The 17,601-nt window shown below is 37.2% G+C and overlaps 1 protein-coding gene across 4 annotated transcripts in view; it reads left to right on the top strand.

Annotated features, from left to right (window-relative positions):
- Positions 1 to 17,601, top strand: part of Grm3 (glutamate metabotropic receptor 3) — a 212,673-nt gene that overhangs the window by 145,610 nt on the left and 49,462 nt on the right. For all 4 annotated transcript variants that reach the window (XM_058576087.1, XM_058576088.1, XM_058576089.1 and 1 more), the window contains one exon: positions 882 to 1,737. In XM_058576087.1, the coding sequence (XP_058432070.1) occupies positions 882 to 1,737 (856 nt within the window). The remainder of the gene's footprint in view (positions 1 to 881; positions 1,738 to 17,601) is intronic.

The raw sequence follows: 17,601 nt of genomic DNA on the forward strand, positions 1-17,601 counted from the left end.
CATTTTTACAATTAATACATAAAAATACTGTTGACAGCTGATTTTTAAGATACTTAAATTTTGATTCAGAATAAGCTTTAAACATTTTTAAGAAGGAGGTTCATTTTTGACAATGTCCTCAGTGCTTCTTTGATTTATAATTTTGAAAATACTGTAAAAATAGCATATTTGTATGTTTTCCCTTCACATAGTCCAAACGGAATCAATTTTTAAGAAAATGAAAACAGAAGAAGTTGGTCAAGTTTTTCAAAAGTTTAGAACAGTGTATGCCTAAGTTTTTGAGTGGACCAAATAGAATTTCAGTAGAATTGATTTTTTTCTTTTGCTTAACCTAGATAATAAATGTCTAATTTGGACTGTCCATGTGGCACATAGTTCCCAAATTAAACTCTTTCAGAGACTGCCGTTTTTAGCAAAAGAGGGGGAAGTGAGAATTAAACACCCTGGCTCTTTCTATACAACTGCAGCCAAGTTGTCTAAAAACTGAATTTGGCCAATTCACTGTAGTTCATTGTTTGAGCTCTAGCAGGACCCCAGAAACTTATAACAACCACACTGAAGGCATCTGAACAGATTTTCCTAGTCTAGGGTTTACCATAGTCTAGAAAACTCTACCAGGTGGTGCCCTTCTCATTTAGTACTATGCACTTTCCCAGAGCAAGCACTACCTGCTTTGGATCACCTTCCTAATATCCAAGTAGAGTATCCAGGGAAGGGTCTGATATACTCTCAAGAACTGATTAAAAAAAAAAAAAAGTGTGCTGATCTAGAGATGAAAGGGTACTGGTCAAAGGCAAGGCAGGTGTTATCAGTTTTCATGTTCATTCATTTAATTTCCTCGAAGTTTTAAAGAAAGAACTCCCTCTCTCTCCTTCTCCCAGGTGGCAAACCTGCTGAGGCTCTTCCAGATCCCTCAGATAAGCTATGCGTCCACCAGTGCCAAACTCAGCGACAAATCACGCTATGATTACTTTGCCAGGACCGTGCCCCCCGACTTCTACCAAGCCAAAGCCATGGCCGAGATCTTGCGCTTCTTCAACTGGACCTACGTGTCTACTGTGGCCTCTGAGGGCGACTACGGAGAGACTGGGATTGAGGCCTTTGAGCAAGAAGCCCGCCTGCGCAATATCTGCATCGCGACCGCAGAGAAGGTGGGCCGCTCCAACATCCGCAAGTCCTATGACAGTGTGATACGCGAGCTGCTGCAGAAGCCCAATGCGCGAGTCGTGGTCCTCTTCATGCGCAGTGACGATTCACGCGAGCTCATTGCCGCAGCCAGCCGCGTCAATGCTTCCTTCACCTGGGTAGCCAGCGATGGCTGGGGCGCACAGGAAAGCATTGTCAAAGGCAGCGAGCATGTGGCATATGGTGCCATCACTCTGGAGTTGGCCTCGCATCCTGTCCGCCAGTTCGACCGCTATTTCCAGAGTCTCAACCCTTACAACAATCATCGCAACCCCTGGTTTCGGGACTTCTGGGAACAGAAGTTCCAGTGTAGCCTCCAGAACAAGAGAAACCACAGGCGGGTTTGCGACAAGCACCTGGCCATTGACAGCAGCAACTATGAGCAAGAATCCAAGATCATGTTTGTGGTGAATGCTGTCTATGCCATGGCCCATGCCCTGCACAAAATGCAGCGCACCCTCTGTCCTAACACTACCAAGCTCTGCGATGCAATGAAGATCCTGGATGGAAAGAAGCTGTACAAGGATTACTTGCTGAAAATCAATTTCACAGGTAAGCAAGGCACCTTTAATCATCTTCTATGGTGCAAACAGGTGGAATCATACAGGAACTAATACCTTTGTCCCCAACCAGAAATCCTTGTTTCAGAGCCACAAAAGTTCAAACTGTTGAACATATATTCAAGGTACAATATGAAGGCTTTTTGAGGTTTTTACTTATTTTTAAGTAATCTTAGTTGATTTAGTATATGAGAATCAAAGGCCCCCTAGACTGATGGCCCCACTGTGGTAGCTGCCCAGATGTGGGCCATGCTACATTTGCTCTTTCTCATTGTTAGCTGCAGGATATGACACATGTGACATGGCCATTTAATCTCCTTTAGCAGAATTGGCAGCTGTCTAAGGAACATGAACTTCCAAGCCTTCCTTGAGGGAGACTGAGCAAAAGAATCTCATAACTTTCACAGTGGGTGAGAGAGAAAAAAAGTCACTTTTCCCAATGCTTAATTAATGGCAAAACTGAAAAGATACCCAGAGATTGTAGTTTATTTCTTCTGTTATACAGAAAACTTTCCCTATAGGTTTTAAGAGTTGTGGTTTTTCTCGATTTATGGTGTTCAGTGAAACTTTTTCTGAGAGTTTTAATATATATAATCAAATTGAAGATTAATGGAAGTCATTTTGATCAGTAGTGACCATGCAAAGTACACTCTAAGACACTTTTGCTGCCTCTTCTTTTATTTCTAAATATGGTCTGAGTATTTCTAAATATAGTCATTTGTTTTGTTATCTATCTATCTATCTATCTATCTATTTATACTGGGGATTGAACACAGGGGTGCTTTACCACTGGGATACATCCCTAGACCTTTTTACTTTTTATTTTAAGACAGGGTCTTGCTAAGTTGTTTGGCCTCACTAAATTGCTGAGGCTGGCCTTGAATTTGTAATCCTCCAGCTTTAGCTTCCCAAATTGCTGAGATTACAGGCATGCACTACTCTGCCCAGCTGTATTTTATTTTAATGCATCTTTAACATGTAAAAGAAAAATCTTTAGGTTTGCATTCTGTACTAAGATATCGTTTCATTAAGGGACTAGTTCCGGGAACTCAGGCTTAATGCAAATCATAAAATGGTAATTAATATTAGACACAAACAAAAATGATACAATACTTGCGTTTGCCTAAATTGCTAATAATCTTTCATGCTTTAGGGCATCATTCAAGACTACATAGTCTTTATCAATTTATTTATCATCTAAGACCTGAAAATGTATACACATATATGTTACTATCATTGAAGCAAAACTGGAAGGTGTCACATCCATATTAAAGGTGGTGCCTCAGAAGTACAGTGGTCTGGGCTGGGGTTGTGGCTCTGCAGTAGAGTGCTTGCCTAGCATATGTGAGGTGCTGGGTTTAATCCTCAGCACCACATAAAAATACATAAATAAAATAAAGATATTATGTCCAACTACAACTAAAAATATAAAAATTTAAAAAAAATAAAGAAGTACAGTGGTCTGCAAAAATTGCTGGCAGTAGGCAAGAGAAGTCTGTGAACATTAGCTCCTATTCTGGAATTCTCACCCACAGGCAGCCTTGAAAATAAACACAAATAATGCCATCATGCATTTTTTTTGCATAACTTGTCTTCTTCACTCTCCCCAAAGGGAGACAAAAGCAATACAAATCCATACTGTCACTCTTTCCTCTTATTCATCTGATAGAAATAACCTCTTACCATTAGAATGATTATTAAAAGTTGTCGTAAATTTTTGCACTCTGCATTCCCACATGTGTATTGATTCATATAGAAACAATAACATATATACACATATAAATATAAATAGTACTAAATAAACATTCATCTCAAAATTCCAGATCACTTCTGATTGACATATCCAGAAGATAAATGAATCTTAGAGTCATTAAAAAAGAATTCCTTTACTCTAAAAGTAAATGAACTCTGGGTTATCCAAAATTAGCATCTACAATGCATTTAATTCTTAAGATAATTCAGTACATAACACCTTCAAACTACTCTTGAGATAACCATTTATCTTTATTCATCACATTTATTAATTAACTTTTTCTAGTTTGCTCATTAATCCTTTGATGAAAATAGACAAATATATCCACTTATCAACACGAAAGCTCAAGATTTCAGAGAGCCTTTGCAAGGTAATTTATGTAACCAAAACATTTTCCTTCATCTGACTGCTTGGGTTTTAAAAGCCAAAGAAAAGTGAAGAAATAATGCCATTATTAAGATAAATAAAACAAAAGTATCTTCTTTTTTGTCTGTCTTGTTCAATCACTAGCTCTAGTTCAACAACTCAGTTTGGCTATGCATACCTGACCACAAAGTGCTGCTTTAACCTTTTCAATTTGCCATACATTACCAGTCCCTCTCCATCTCTGAAGAGAGCAACAAGATGAAAAGCAGGTTAAAACTATAGAAAATAGAGGAAATGTATATCAGCTACAAGGTGAATATGTTTAGCAATGAGAATTAGACAAGATGATTCATAATTAATGGGAGGGTACCAAGATATTAAATTAGCTGAATAGTAGATTTTTTTCAAAAGATGAAGATTGACTGTAAGAACCTAGCACTTTACTAGGAGGTACATAAATAGAAGAGAATGGAGATCATAGTATGACAATTTGAGTTCATAGTAACCTGTATATGACTAAATATATACATATTTTTAATTTAGATATAGATTAAAGATTATAAGCATAAATGTCATATTACTGACTTATGATTGAAAAAGTATCAAGTTTCTTTACTTTGTCAACTATTGCAAAACAGGTGCTTGGCATTTTTTTATGATATGTTATCTCTATTTTTCTAACTTGAATATTGATGCAATGGACTAGGCACATAGTAAACACTTAACAGACACTAAATCTGCTCAGTTGGGCCAAAAAAAGTTCTTTCAGCCATCTGCCTGTTCCAAATGCATTTACTCCAAGATTCTTCTGAAAAGGGACAGTGGTAACCAATTCTCTAATAATTCTCACCTTTACAGGATGAAAAAGCTAGGCCTCCTGAGTATTTTAACCACAGAGTTTAAAATATGCTCTGATGTTTGGTGTTTTCTTACTAGGTAATACAAGCATTGGTCAACATGAGTTTTGTTTAAAGTTAACACAGTTTAAATATTCCTTTTGCAAAATAGATTTTGAAGAGCTATGCCTTATTAAATTTCTTCTAAATAGTGAGCTTTCTGACATGGATTGGATCCCATGTATACCCCACATTCACTCTTCTTTCCACTGAAACTACATGTAGTTCCCCCAGATATGTTTGTTATGCCTTTGTTTTGCCTTCCTACCATCTGAATATATCAGTTCTTCCACCTAGAACACTCTCGCCCTGCTCCCATCTGCCATATCTGCCTCTATTCTTATGTGTCTTCAATAGTCAATTTACTTGATATTTGCTAAGGAAACTTAACTTGAACTTCTAAACTGAATTAAGTGCCCCTCCTCATTTTCCAGCATTGTTCTGGCATTTTGCTTTCCCTCATACCTTCCATCCAATCTGCCAAAATATCCTGTTGGCTCCACCTTCAACATGGATCCAGGATCTGATCGCTTCTCATCATCACAATGGCTATGACCACCACCACGGTCCCAGCCACCAACACCTCTAGTCTACATTTCGGTATTATCCTTCCAATTAAGCCTACCTCCAACCAGCCTCCACAATCTATTCTCTACCTGACAGCCAGAATGCCCTTTAAAAATGTAAGGCACAGCAAGTCTCTCCTCTGCTCACACCCTCCAAGGAGTTCTCAGGCGTCACATGATCGGTCAGGCCTGAGAGGCCCTGCTGGACCTGCCCCCGCCCCTCAGCTCTGTTGGTGTCCCTCAAGCTCCCTCTTTCTCACTGCACACCATCAAGCACTGTTTGTACCCCAGGGCTTTTTTTTTTTTTTTTTTTCAGCCAGTTCTCTGACTATAGTGCTCTTCCCCACATATCCCTGGGCTAATCAGCTCCCTTGCTTGCCTCTTGTCTTTATTTATTTATTACCTCCTCTGCCGGAAAACTCCAGGGCGTCCCTCCCACCACAGTTGCCCCCTTTTCCCTTTAACCTGCTCTTCTTTCTTTTGATCTCATGGTTTTTTCATCTCCTGCTACACACATCATTTATTACTTTCGTGTTTATTCTTTATTGTTTGATCCTCACACTAGCATTTTGGCTTCAGGAAAACAGAAGTCATTACTGATTTTGTTCACTCGTGTGTTCCCAGCATAATAGGTGCTCAGTAAATATTTATTTACTATGAACAGCATTTCACAACCAAACTAGGATTTTCTTCTCATCTCTATTGCCAGAACTGTGAGCTCTTCCAAGGGACAGAACATATATATCATCTCTTATCTCAAATACCTAACAGTTTCGGGCATAGAAGAGGCATTATATAAATGTTTACTGAAGGAATGAGGAACGAAAAAAAATCAATCAACAGATTTATAAGGTGATTCTTTCATGAAAATTTAATGTATATGTTTTATTTATTAACAAGTGAATTTCAAGAAAGAAAAGTGTACTATATGACTTCTGAAATGGCTTGCTTTTACCTAAGCACTCTCCTTCAGCTATGTTCTATCGTTTCCTTTGAGATAAATGTAAAACCAAATACCATTAGAGCTTGAAGATATTCATCACCATCTTGTAGAGGCAACTCCCCAAAATGAAACCCATTTTCCTATGGTCATACATCTGGTTAGTGGCAGGGCCATGATTGAAATCTAGTTTACCAAATCTAGTGTTGCTTTTAGACATACACAAAGGCTCTGGGGATAGGATGTCTTTGATGTCAAACACTGAACTGAACACAACTTCTGGCACATACTAGATATTAAGGAAATGCTTATCAAAAGGTTTAAGATATGCTTCTTTTTGTGTTCCATTTTATTATCCCTTCAATGCTCCTGGGCCACTTGCTCAACTAATTGGAACAAAGTGGTGCATGCAACACTCGAACTTTGGAAGGTGGAACTTAAATCCCAAACCTTAGAATATGATGTTTGAAAGCAAATTTTTAATTAAATAAATTTTCTATGTGAAAGAGTCATGGTATCCCAACTTTCAAAAGTAAATATTTAAATGAGAATTATGTTTCATGTCATGTGACTTTTCAAAGTGACTCTGAGTAAAATTTTGCCTGTGCAGCATATAAAAGGAAAACATAAACTACCTCAGACAGTTAAGAACAGAGGAAATAGAGAGGCCTATTAAACATTTAAAGAAATGCAATGTCACTGTCACTCTGTTCACGGTGCAGTACAATTCTCAGATCAGTCCTAGAAAGTAGAACAGAATAAAATCATAGAGTTACAAAGGACCTTCCTGAATGATGAGCTTTGTGCCTACTCCTCACTTGTCAGAGGTGGAAATTTAGGATGTCAGCATTATTATCTTCACTTACTAAAGCACACAAAAGTGGACTCAACTGTCAGGGTGACGTGGCAAGTGGAATACACTCAATTCAAAAGAAAAAAAGAGTAACCACTTATTGAACATACTACCAGAAGCACCCAATACATATCCAGTTTCAAGTGGACACTATCTCAGGACTCATTCTTAACATTCCCCTGTGTGATTCTCAAGGGTGGGCTACGTACCATCTTTGAGAATGGAGAAATCAAATATTTGATTTCAGAGGAAATTTGTCCAAGATCACATAATAAATAGAAGATACAACAAAGCCCTGATTTAATCATTCATTCCACAGATATTTAAATGTGTGCCAGGGCCCTAGGGACCCAGAAATAAACAAGAAAGATGCAGTCCCTATTTCCTGGAAGGTACACCAGCCTCTAGTCTCCAGAATAACTCCAAACTATAGAAGCAGGATCATTGGGAGCAACACTATTGGGGCATTGCCCTTTGCTTTTTGTGCTGTTTTGGCTTTGGTTTTACTTTTGGTTTGGGATTGGAAAATTTTTGTGTAGCTTTTTTCCAGAATAGATCTAAATTCCATGAACAAATCCAAATCCCAGAGCTTGACTTAACAGTGAAGAGAGCAATCCCCTGTTACTGGTGACCAAAGCAGGACTAAATAGGATGCACAGCTATGACAGATTTTGTTTGTTTGTTTGTTTGCTTGCTTGATTTCCCCAGCCTCCACTCACCTCTTAGTACCATAAAGCAGCTGCCTACAGAGATCATAGACCTAGTACCTGGTGGATAGGACCCAACTTTGATCTTATGTTTACAATTCTCCATACCTGGAAGAGCAGCAGATGCAGAAAATGGGTAGTCCAGGCTTGCTGCCCCATTCACCTCTGCGCCTGACTCATCCAATAGGAGTGAGGATCAAGCCTGGTTGGGACTATAATCACAAAGCACAGGCCAGGCAGGGCAGATTTTCTAGGACACTGCACTCCAAGGAATACATTTTAGCTGGCCCCAACCCAGCAAGGCTTTCCTCTTGAAAAGTACAGGGCCATCCAAGGCACAGCGAGGAAGCCAAAATGGTAATGGCCACATCTTTAGATGAATGGGCTTTGAAGTCCCTGAAAGAGCAAACTGCTCTTGATCTTGCTTCCTCCACTGGAACATTTGTAGTTCCCACAAAAGCACAGAAACTTGTTCCAGCTCTCCTGATCAAAAGCATTTCGAAAACGTAAAGATAAATATCCTGTACTTCTTTCTTCCCCTTTCTCTCTGGTCAGCTTCCTGGGGTTACAAGAATAAGATTTAAACCCTCTAAGGGCACCACTAATGTGCTCACTTATTTGTTTATGCACTGTGCATCTGTGCTTTGGTGTCTTAGGAGCTTGAGAAATGGTTCTAATTTTAAGGTCATGCAGTGGACGCCTAGTTGTGGACTTTGTTCTGTGCTTTCTGCTGCTGTTTGCTATTACTATTATTATAGTTACTATTATTATTACTATTTTATAAAGCCTAATTTTATCTTAATTTATTCAAATTCTTCTATGAAACAGAAAAAAATAAATCCTCATCATCCCCAAAGAAATATGAAAGAAATAGATCTACCCCTTTGCTAATCAGAAGAAAAAAGTATAATAAATACACGATTTCCTCTGTCTTTCCATACTTTTAAACACTGTGGCACATTTACAGGACTATCATTCACAAAAGAATATGAAGGTTGGAGAAAATGTTTTGAGTACTTTTAATGCAACTAATATACCATTTAAAAATCAGTCACCCTATATTCCTGACCTTTCTGACATCCTATGTAATCCCCAAGCAACCTAGTCCTTAAGGGTTTCTAATCTGAAAACATTGTCATGGTCAAGTTGAAAACCCATATTTTTCCTACTTTTGTATACTTTTATGCTACCCCTCTTCTTCAATGGGACACTGAAAAACCAACATAGAGAAAGGAAGTATTTTCAGTGAGCTCAACAAAACATTCCTGACCCGGACAGCAACCACACACTGAAATGGGGGAATTTTTTTCTACAGGATCATCATCTAATGAAATAGGAAGGTATGGGAAGTTCTTCCCAGAGTTTAATTTGGTTATCCTCCCAGGGACTTACCATAATTTTTATTGTGCCTGAGCACTGGACCCAACTTCTGAAGATTAGGGATGCTGACACAACATCCCGAGAAGTAGGCATTGAGAGGATGTCTACAGACCTTGACAACTGTCCACCATTTCTATTTCCCTCTCACTTTAGACATTTAACAAGTGTGTGCAGTGCTCCTTAGTTACTTTATATGATATTAGCAGGAAAGTTTACATGTCACTAACCCCTAATACTGGACCTGGGGCAATGTAGGCACTCCACTTATGTCTGACTTATTCTACAACTATGGTAGTCAAAGGATTCCTCCCACTGTCCAAAGTAAAATAAATTTGGCAGAGTCCTCAGAAGTTATAGTAATAGCATCTCAGAATATTTAAATATGTAATTCTATTTAAAAACAGTTTATCTAGCAGAGAGCTATATTAAATCCTTAAACTAATATTTCAACTACAAAAGTTAAGTCATACACACATGAGCCCACTGAGCCAAGTATAACTACATGTCTAAGATTGACCATGAATATTAACCTGCTATTTGTCCATTAATTCAGTCATTCTTCTTCAAGAAGTAACCAAATTTTCCAAATATAACAATTTGTCAATATAGTGTATTAATTAGTTAGCCATTTCAGAAAAGATTATTATTTCTGTTTTAGTTGTAGAATGGGTTTATCACATACAAAACCCAAGTGTAGGAGAATAATTTGAGAACCATTGGTCCAAGTTATTAAGATTCTTTGTTGAGCCAGGCACAGTATAATCCCAGCAGCTCAGGAAGCTAAGACAGGAGGATCATGAGTTCAAAGCCAGCGTCAACAAAAGGAAGGTGCTAAGCAACTCAGTGAGACCCTGCTTCTAAATAAAATACAAAACAGGGCTTGGGATGTGGTTCAGTGGTCAAGTGCCCCTGAGTTCAATCCCTGGTACTCTCTGCCCTGCCCAAAAAAGAAGATTCTTTGTTGAAACAAGATCGCACTTTCTATTCCTATAGTAAACAGTTGGTTAGCTATAGGTCTCACCTTTTATCATAGCAAACTTCTTAAAAATTTGTTCTTCATGATAAAGCAAAGACAGAATTGGAAATTTAATGTTATGAATTGAGTCCTTTTATAATATTCTTTAAAAGATGGAGGGAGGGGGTTGGGGTTGGGGCTCAGTGGTAGAGTGCTCTCCTAGCATTTGTGAGGTGCTGGGATCCATCCTCACAAAATAAATAAATAAAATAAAATAAACGTATTGTGTCCAACTACAACTAAAAACATATTTTAAAAAATGAAGCGAATTTGTGGGCAACAGTGACATGCATATAATGAAGACAGAACATCATGATATCATTATGAAACTTTCAGTGTTTCATGGGTATCAGTAACAGGCACTAAGAAGAATGAAAAACAAAGAGTAAAAAAGTTATTTCAGCCCTCAAGTAGCTTTGCAACTAGCAAGTGTAATAAAAGAATATAAATATAACTTATACACACTACCCCAGTTCACCGTTGGCACCTTGAGAGGGGTAAGTTCACAGTATGTACACAAAAAGGAGAAATCACAGTGATAGAGGGTCAGAAAACATTTCATAAAAGATTAACACTGAGTAGGACTGTGACTTTTTTAGAAAAAAGGGTGCAATGTCAATGCCATTTGGTTCAGCTTATGGACAATAGCAGTAATAATAAACGATCACCTAACATTCATTATCCAAAAATGTATTTGTTAACTCTTTCATTAATTGCCATAATGATGTCTTCAGTAAAGAATGACTCATAGCATAGACCTCCAATTATATATTTCACTCCTTCCTCTGAGAGCATCAAATTGCACCAGATCAATGTTTGAAATATCATACCATTATTTCCGAGAATCAATAGTAAATCACAGGAAAAAAAAGTAATCACTGTCTTAAATGCTATTTAAGACTACATTTTTCTTCCCTATCACCCCATTCTCTTGCTCTAATTACAAACCTCCATATTTAATTAAAAGCAAATTGATAAAAGAAAGGAGAAAAATACTAAGTCTGAAACTCTTACAGAATTTCTATGCACAACCATTATAGTTTTGTGGGGTTTTCTCAGTGTGTCTGTGCATTTTTCTCATTGAGTTCATTGTTATCAGCAGATTGTGGTAGTTTGTCACAACTCAGCTTTTATTTCTAAAAGAGTTAAATACCATAGATTCATTCTTAAATTGGAACTTAAGAATTCCCTGTTGAAAATTTTTGTTTATAGGTTATTTGATCGCTGATAACTACATGGTAGCACTATACCAGCTTTTCTGGGTTCTTATAAAAAGACATCTCTGTTCCTAAAATGCTTGTATGTCTAATAAAAAATGAAACTTTGATAACCTCAATTTTAATAAAAGTGAAAAAAACAAGGCATTTATAATGAAACTATTCATCTCCTCATTTTTGGTCACTAAGAACTCTATGTCTTCTTTAGACATATTTAAACAGTAAATTATAAATAAAATATTTCTAATAGAAAAACAAACATGTCAACTTCCTAACATGGGTCACTTGACTGATTTTGCCTGATTAAGTTCTTCCTAAAAACTTGTTCTGTGGTTAATTTCTTCTCAGTTAAATTTCTTCCTTTTCCCTGGGGAAATTTACATGTTCTTCTTCTGCCTTTTGTCTTGCAAGGATCTTTTGTTTGTTTTTGTTTTATGGTGCTGGGAATGGAACTCAGGGCCTCATAAGTGCTAGGCAAGTTCATCTTGCAGGGTTTTGTTCTTTTTGTTTTTATTTTGGTACTGGGGATTGAACCTAGCTGTGCTTTACCACTGAGTTTCATCCCTGGGGAAGAGACAGGGTCTCAGACTGGCCTTGAGTTTGCCATCCTTCTGCCTTAGCCTTCTGAGTGGCTGGAATTACAGACATTTGCCACTGCATCTGGATTTGCAGGAGTTTCTTGAGGCTGAATTAATCCATTTGCTAAATAGCATGGAAAAGAAAGTATACTTTATATTTTTTCTCTTGGGAAAATTATATCATAATATTTAAAATACCGTGGCAATATATAGGATTCTGATAGACACTTTTAAAATCCAACTAAAATTAACTAATTAATATAACAACAGAACTGAGAAAGCAAAGGCCTGTATCCCAGCCTCCTACTTTTTTCTTTTCCCTGCCATTTACAGTTTAAATTTGCTCATTCAAGCTACTAGACCAGAGAGATTGAATTAATTAACTCAATCCCCTGAGTGTGCAGGTCCATCCCCTTTTCCCATATCCCAAGCTGCATTTTGGCAAGGAGTTTATTTACATGTCCCTCATGCTCGATGGCCCATTACAAGAACTCAGGCAAGAAGATAAAACAAAAACATTGCCAAGAATTCAAAATTCTAAGATGCTAGTACTTGTTATGATGAGATATGCCCACTTGGCACTTCATCATTTCTAAATCACTTTAAACACACTGTCATTTCAACCTTACCACAGCTCTGTGAACTAGATGGGTCAAGTCAATATTATTTACCATTTTCTAGATGAGAATGTAAAGGATGGGAGAGGCGATGTCACTTACCCAAGGTCAAAGAGAAAGAACTCTTCCTAGAATAGAATTTACATCTTTTGATCATTATCCAGTAATATGTCCCCTTGACGTCCAAGATAACAGGGATCACAGTGATTTCTATGTGATAAAGTAGAAAAAAAAATGTAACTGGAGGCCAAAAATACTCTGGTTATGGTTATTGCTGAAGAATCTTAAGAAAATACTAACACCAAAAAGAGTAAAAGACACTGAATCATGGCCCTGTGGATTGCAGCAAGTCACAGAGCCAGTTCAGGTTTCCTCTATTAATGGTTTAGAAACATAACAGATACACCAAACAGACCTAGTGAATATGGCATGTTTGTCCTTACCTTTCATAGTATCAAGACATGTCTGTTTCTGAGAGAATGAGAATTACTGGTTGTATTTAAAGAAGATGGTAATATATTCTCCACTCATACTGGAAGAATCCTAAAGGAAATGGACTAGAGACAGACTTTGATGAAACAGGGAAATTTCATGTAGTCATTCCGCACTTATTGCAGATCTTCTTTGCATCAGTCCCAGCCTTAGACCCTGGGAATTAAGCAGTGTGTGTGTGTGTCGGGTAGTGGTGATGATGGTGGATTTACTATTTTATATAAGGTTGGTAAAAGATATCTCACTGACAGTTTGATTTATGAGCAGAGACTTGAAGGAAATGAGAGAGAGGCATTGCTGCAAAGAGCATTTCCAGTAAGGGAATAACAAAGTCTGAGGTGAGAGCCTCCTGGATGTGTTTGAGGCGAAGCAAAAGGACCAGTGTGGCTGCATGAAATTAGCATGGAAGAAGAGGTGAGGTCAGAGAGGTAGTAGGGTCCAGATCTTGTGCAAGTTTTTAAGTTTTTTGACTTTAATTCTGCGATTAGAAGCAGTGGAGGCTCTGAGAAGTGACAGGAGAAATATCACAGAGTTGGAATAAGACACATTTTTAAATTATAGTTACATATCAAAAAAAAAGCCAATAGATAAACCTAAAGAGACCAATCAATGTTGAGATCCTAATATATATATTGTATAAATACCAAGTATTCTCAGCTATTTTAATTTCCCAGGAAGAAGCCATTTATTAAAATCCCAAGGCACTTGGCTAAAAACCAGAGTCAATTCTTTCTGATGTACAATACCAATTAAGCTCAGATGAGTTTACTTCTCATGAAATTGTAATTTTTATCCTCAAGACCTAAGACGAGATTCAATCACTTACCAAAATGTCATGTATTTCAATAGAAATCTGTACATTTCCCATTCAGACTTCCTATCATACAATTGCTGATCATGTCTAAAGAAGAAATAAAATCTCCAAGTGACGTTCGCCTAGTCCTGAATGCTGGGACAAAAGGGTTTTCTTCTCTGAAAAAGAATACCTCTAGTCTAATTGTGTGACTTCAAGCTATCCTCAGGTTGCTCTGATCTCTTCATGTTCTTTCCATTATAGGAAGAGCAAGGTGGTTACTCCCATCCCCACATAATGTATTATTAATTATAAGAGCATCATAAAATATTGTGAGCTTTATTGACCAACGTGTTATGTCATTTCTGCAACAATTATTGAAGCATTTTTCTTTTGTCCGACACTGGAAAGGGGACAAAGGAAAAGCATGCTGAGGAAAACCTGTCTCCTGGGAAAGGCAAGGGTACATCTTGAAACACAGCATGAGGCAGTCTGCATTAACAGCTGTAATAGAAGTATTAGGGCAATAAAATCAGCCATTTGATACCGTAGGCTTAAAAACATACTTTCCAATACAGCATTTCATTTGATCTTTATACCGATCCCAAGCAAATGATGCTTCTTAAATATAGTTAAAGGGAATACAAATTCTAACCAGGGATTGAGGAAAGGGCAAGAATTAACTCAAAGAAGAATTCTTGAGAGGCAACTGAAGGGTAAACCATTGAAAAATTGCATAAATATTTGCATGAATCTGATGGGTAGGACATGATCCTCAAGGTTAGCACCACAGTCTTTTCTCTCTGTGGTAGGATCTTCTCTTCTATGGTTTGTGATAACATTAGTTTTTTTTTTTTTTTTTTTTTTTTTTTTCATTTATAAATAAAACCACATAGATTCTGGCCTGTAATAGTTTATTCAATACCATCCTTGTCAAAAAGTCAATAAACTAAAAATGTCTCCTCAATATTATGGAAGAAAATATTGAAGCCCCTTATACAATTGGGGCTATTATTAACATGTGGGAACATGGAAAACACAAAATTTGTGTTCAAGATGGTCACAAATCTAATCTGAAATGAAAAGATGGCATTCTGCTAGTAATTCACTGATAATTACTGCTTTCATTCTGAAGAACAACCAGGCTAATAAATACCATATCATTAGAAGTTTCATACTTTGGTTCCATTTCACCAAAAACAGCAACGTAATCTTCCTTGGTTCCTCTGAATTGGAAACCAATTCAGATAATATATTAACTGAAAACATTCCCTCTGTGAGTCCAGAAACATCTTCTTTTTTAAATTTTATATTTTCCTGGAGGTTAACTCTAATTAGAGGGTAACTCTAATTCAAAGTAATTTTCATGCAACCACATATAGTGATATAAATGAAATACAATGCACTCAGAATCAAGAAGTGTGAGGCTTGCCCAAGTCATGCCATTAACCAGCTATGTGGCCTTGAGCAAGTCAATCAAGCTCTTTGGGCTTCAGTTATGTCATATATTAAATGACAGATTAGTTTTTGAGAAGAACTTTTTTTTCCATAACATATTCATTTGTGACAAATACATTCACATACACACACAATACATTTAAATATACCCACTGGAATAAGTTCTCATGTTTTTTTTTTTTTTTTTCATAAAATTACCACGAAATAGTTTCTTCAGCTTATCTTTCAGTACCACTGAAACAGTGGATCATTTTTCCCACTTCATCAAAATTTCATCTAGTCAATACTGTTTCTTGTCCTGTGGGAGCATCTTCTATCAACATGAACCAAAGTGTCATTTTTCCTGTTTGTTTGGAGCTCATACAAAAATTGGCCAGAACATGTATTTTCCTTTTTCACCATAAGGGAGAAACATCAGGTAAAAATTAGGGAAAGGAGAGAGAAAATGACAGCAACACATCTGACCCATAAATTTTTTGTTTATAGCACATGAGGTGCCATCCAACTGCTCATAAGCTATTAGCAGAGTAAAAGTTCATGATAAGTGACAGCAATAAAGGGTTGCTGAAGGGCTAGAAAAAACCATTCAGCTTGATGTCTTTTCACATTTTTTTTTTCAGATTGCTAATAGAATCAACTTTTGAACTTTAAGCCATGTTTTATCCTGGTCCTAAAAAAAGCAATAAAATAACTAAATCACTCCATGGAGCATTTTTGTTTCTCCATCCCAGTGAACGATTTTCTCTTCCTGCAATGACTCTACTCACCAGGAACTGTCATCTCTGGTGACCGTTCAGGGCAGATGAATAGAGACTCAGCAGTTTGGATGACACTCTTACCCACCTGATATCATCATGGCAAATCTCCTCCAAACCCTAAATGGTGACTTGCTGCTCCCTCACATCAATCTGAGCCTGCACTGAAGGCTTCCACAGAGTTCCTCATTGGAAAAACCAGAAGGGTAACTTAGTCTATGTTTTCAAGTTTTAAATCTTCTCCCCCTTTTCAGCTCATTATACTCAATTATTAAATGAGGAAACCAGAGGTGTATTTCTATGTAATGGAAAGTTTATATAATAGTTACAACTGTCTATTGACATATAGTATAAAATTTATACATAATGGAAATTACATAATAGATAGTACTCTCCTTATAGACATAAAACTACTAATTTATATTCAAATTAGCAAAGCTATCACCAACAAAAAAAATTGCACACATTCTACCTAAACATATGAGGGTGTAAGCATTATATGTAGCTATCATGTTTACAACTGCTACAGAGTTTCAGTTTGAAATGTTTTTATGATAATTATTTACCCCATTTTTGAAAGGTTCAAGTAAAGGAAATAAGTACAAGTAAGAAGGTATATGTGATTACAAAAGAAAAGAGAGGTGAAGAGAGGTGAAATAAGTTTTGCAAGTGTTTAAGAAAAGTGATTCACTTTGCAGTGCCATGTGAGATGAAGAATTTGGAGAGTGTAGGTGATTCTCCAAGTTAGAGATTGCGTCATACTACTTGGGATACATCAATATGACTGTACTTATGTGGTTGTACATCAACACCCAAGGAAACACAACTGAGAAAAGGGTGGGGGGAGCTTTGGAGTCCATGATTAGACAATCACTGTTTACCTCCGATGCCTGATAGCCATTTGCTCATTCAAAAGGGGATGAGAATTAAGTTTAAGAACTTAAAACCTACTCTCAGTGAAAATGTTACTGCTGAAATTCTTTTTCAAGCTGCAGATGGTTCAATGGCATCAGGGCCCATTAGAATCTAAACAGAATCTAAGTGAGCATCAAGGTTGTGAAGGAGAAAATGCTGCTGAGAAACTCCTGAGGGCATTTGCAGGGGACATCAAGGGTAATTCTATCTCAGCAGATTTTTGATGAGGAAAATTTTGTCTCTTTGGGAAGAGAATAATATGTCCATTTCACCACTTCAATGGTTTAGAGGAAAGGAAGGGATGGCTAGCAAATCTCCTTGCCATCACTTTGGACTTAGTAGCAAAGGGATTTATGAACAGCTTTTTGCAGTGTGGTTCATTCGTATGTAGAGAACCAGTTTTCTCTATATAATGAGCAACTAAACTTCTCTGGAACACCACAAGTCTCTTATCTTGAATGAATTGGTCTATCTGGAGGGCTTTAAACTGCTTCAATTTTAATTTTCCTTTGGCAGTACAATGTGGCTGAGAGAATGATGTCTTATCACAGTGCC

This window comes from Marmota monax, unplaced genomic scaffold (genome assembly GCF_021218885.2).
Source record: "Marmota monax isolate L192 unplaced genomic scaffold, Marmota_monax_Labrador192_F-V1.1 WCK01_AAM20220418_F8-fsc00139, whole genome shotgun sequence".
Classification (NCBI taxonomy): domain Eukaryota; kingdom Metazoa; phylum Chordata; class Mammalia; order Rodentia; family Sciuridae; genus Marmota; species Marmota monax.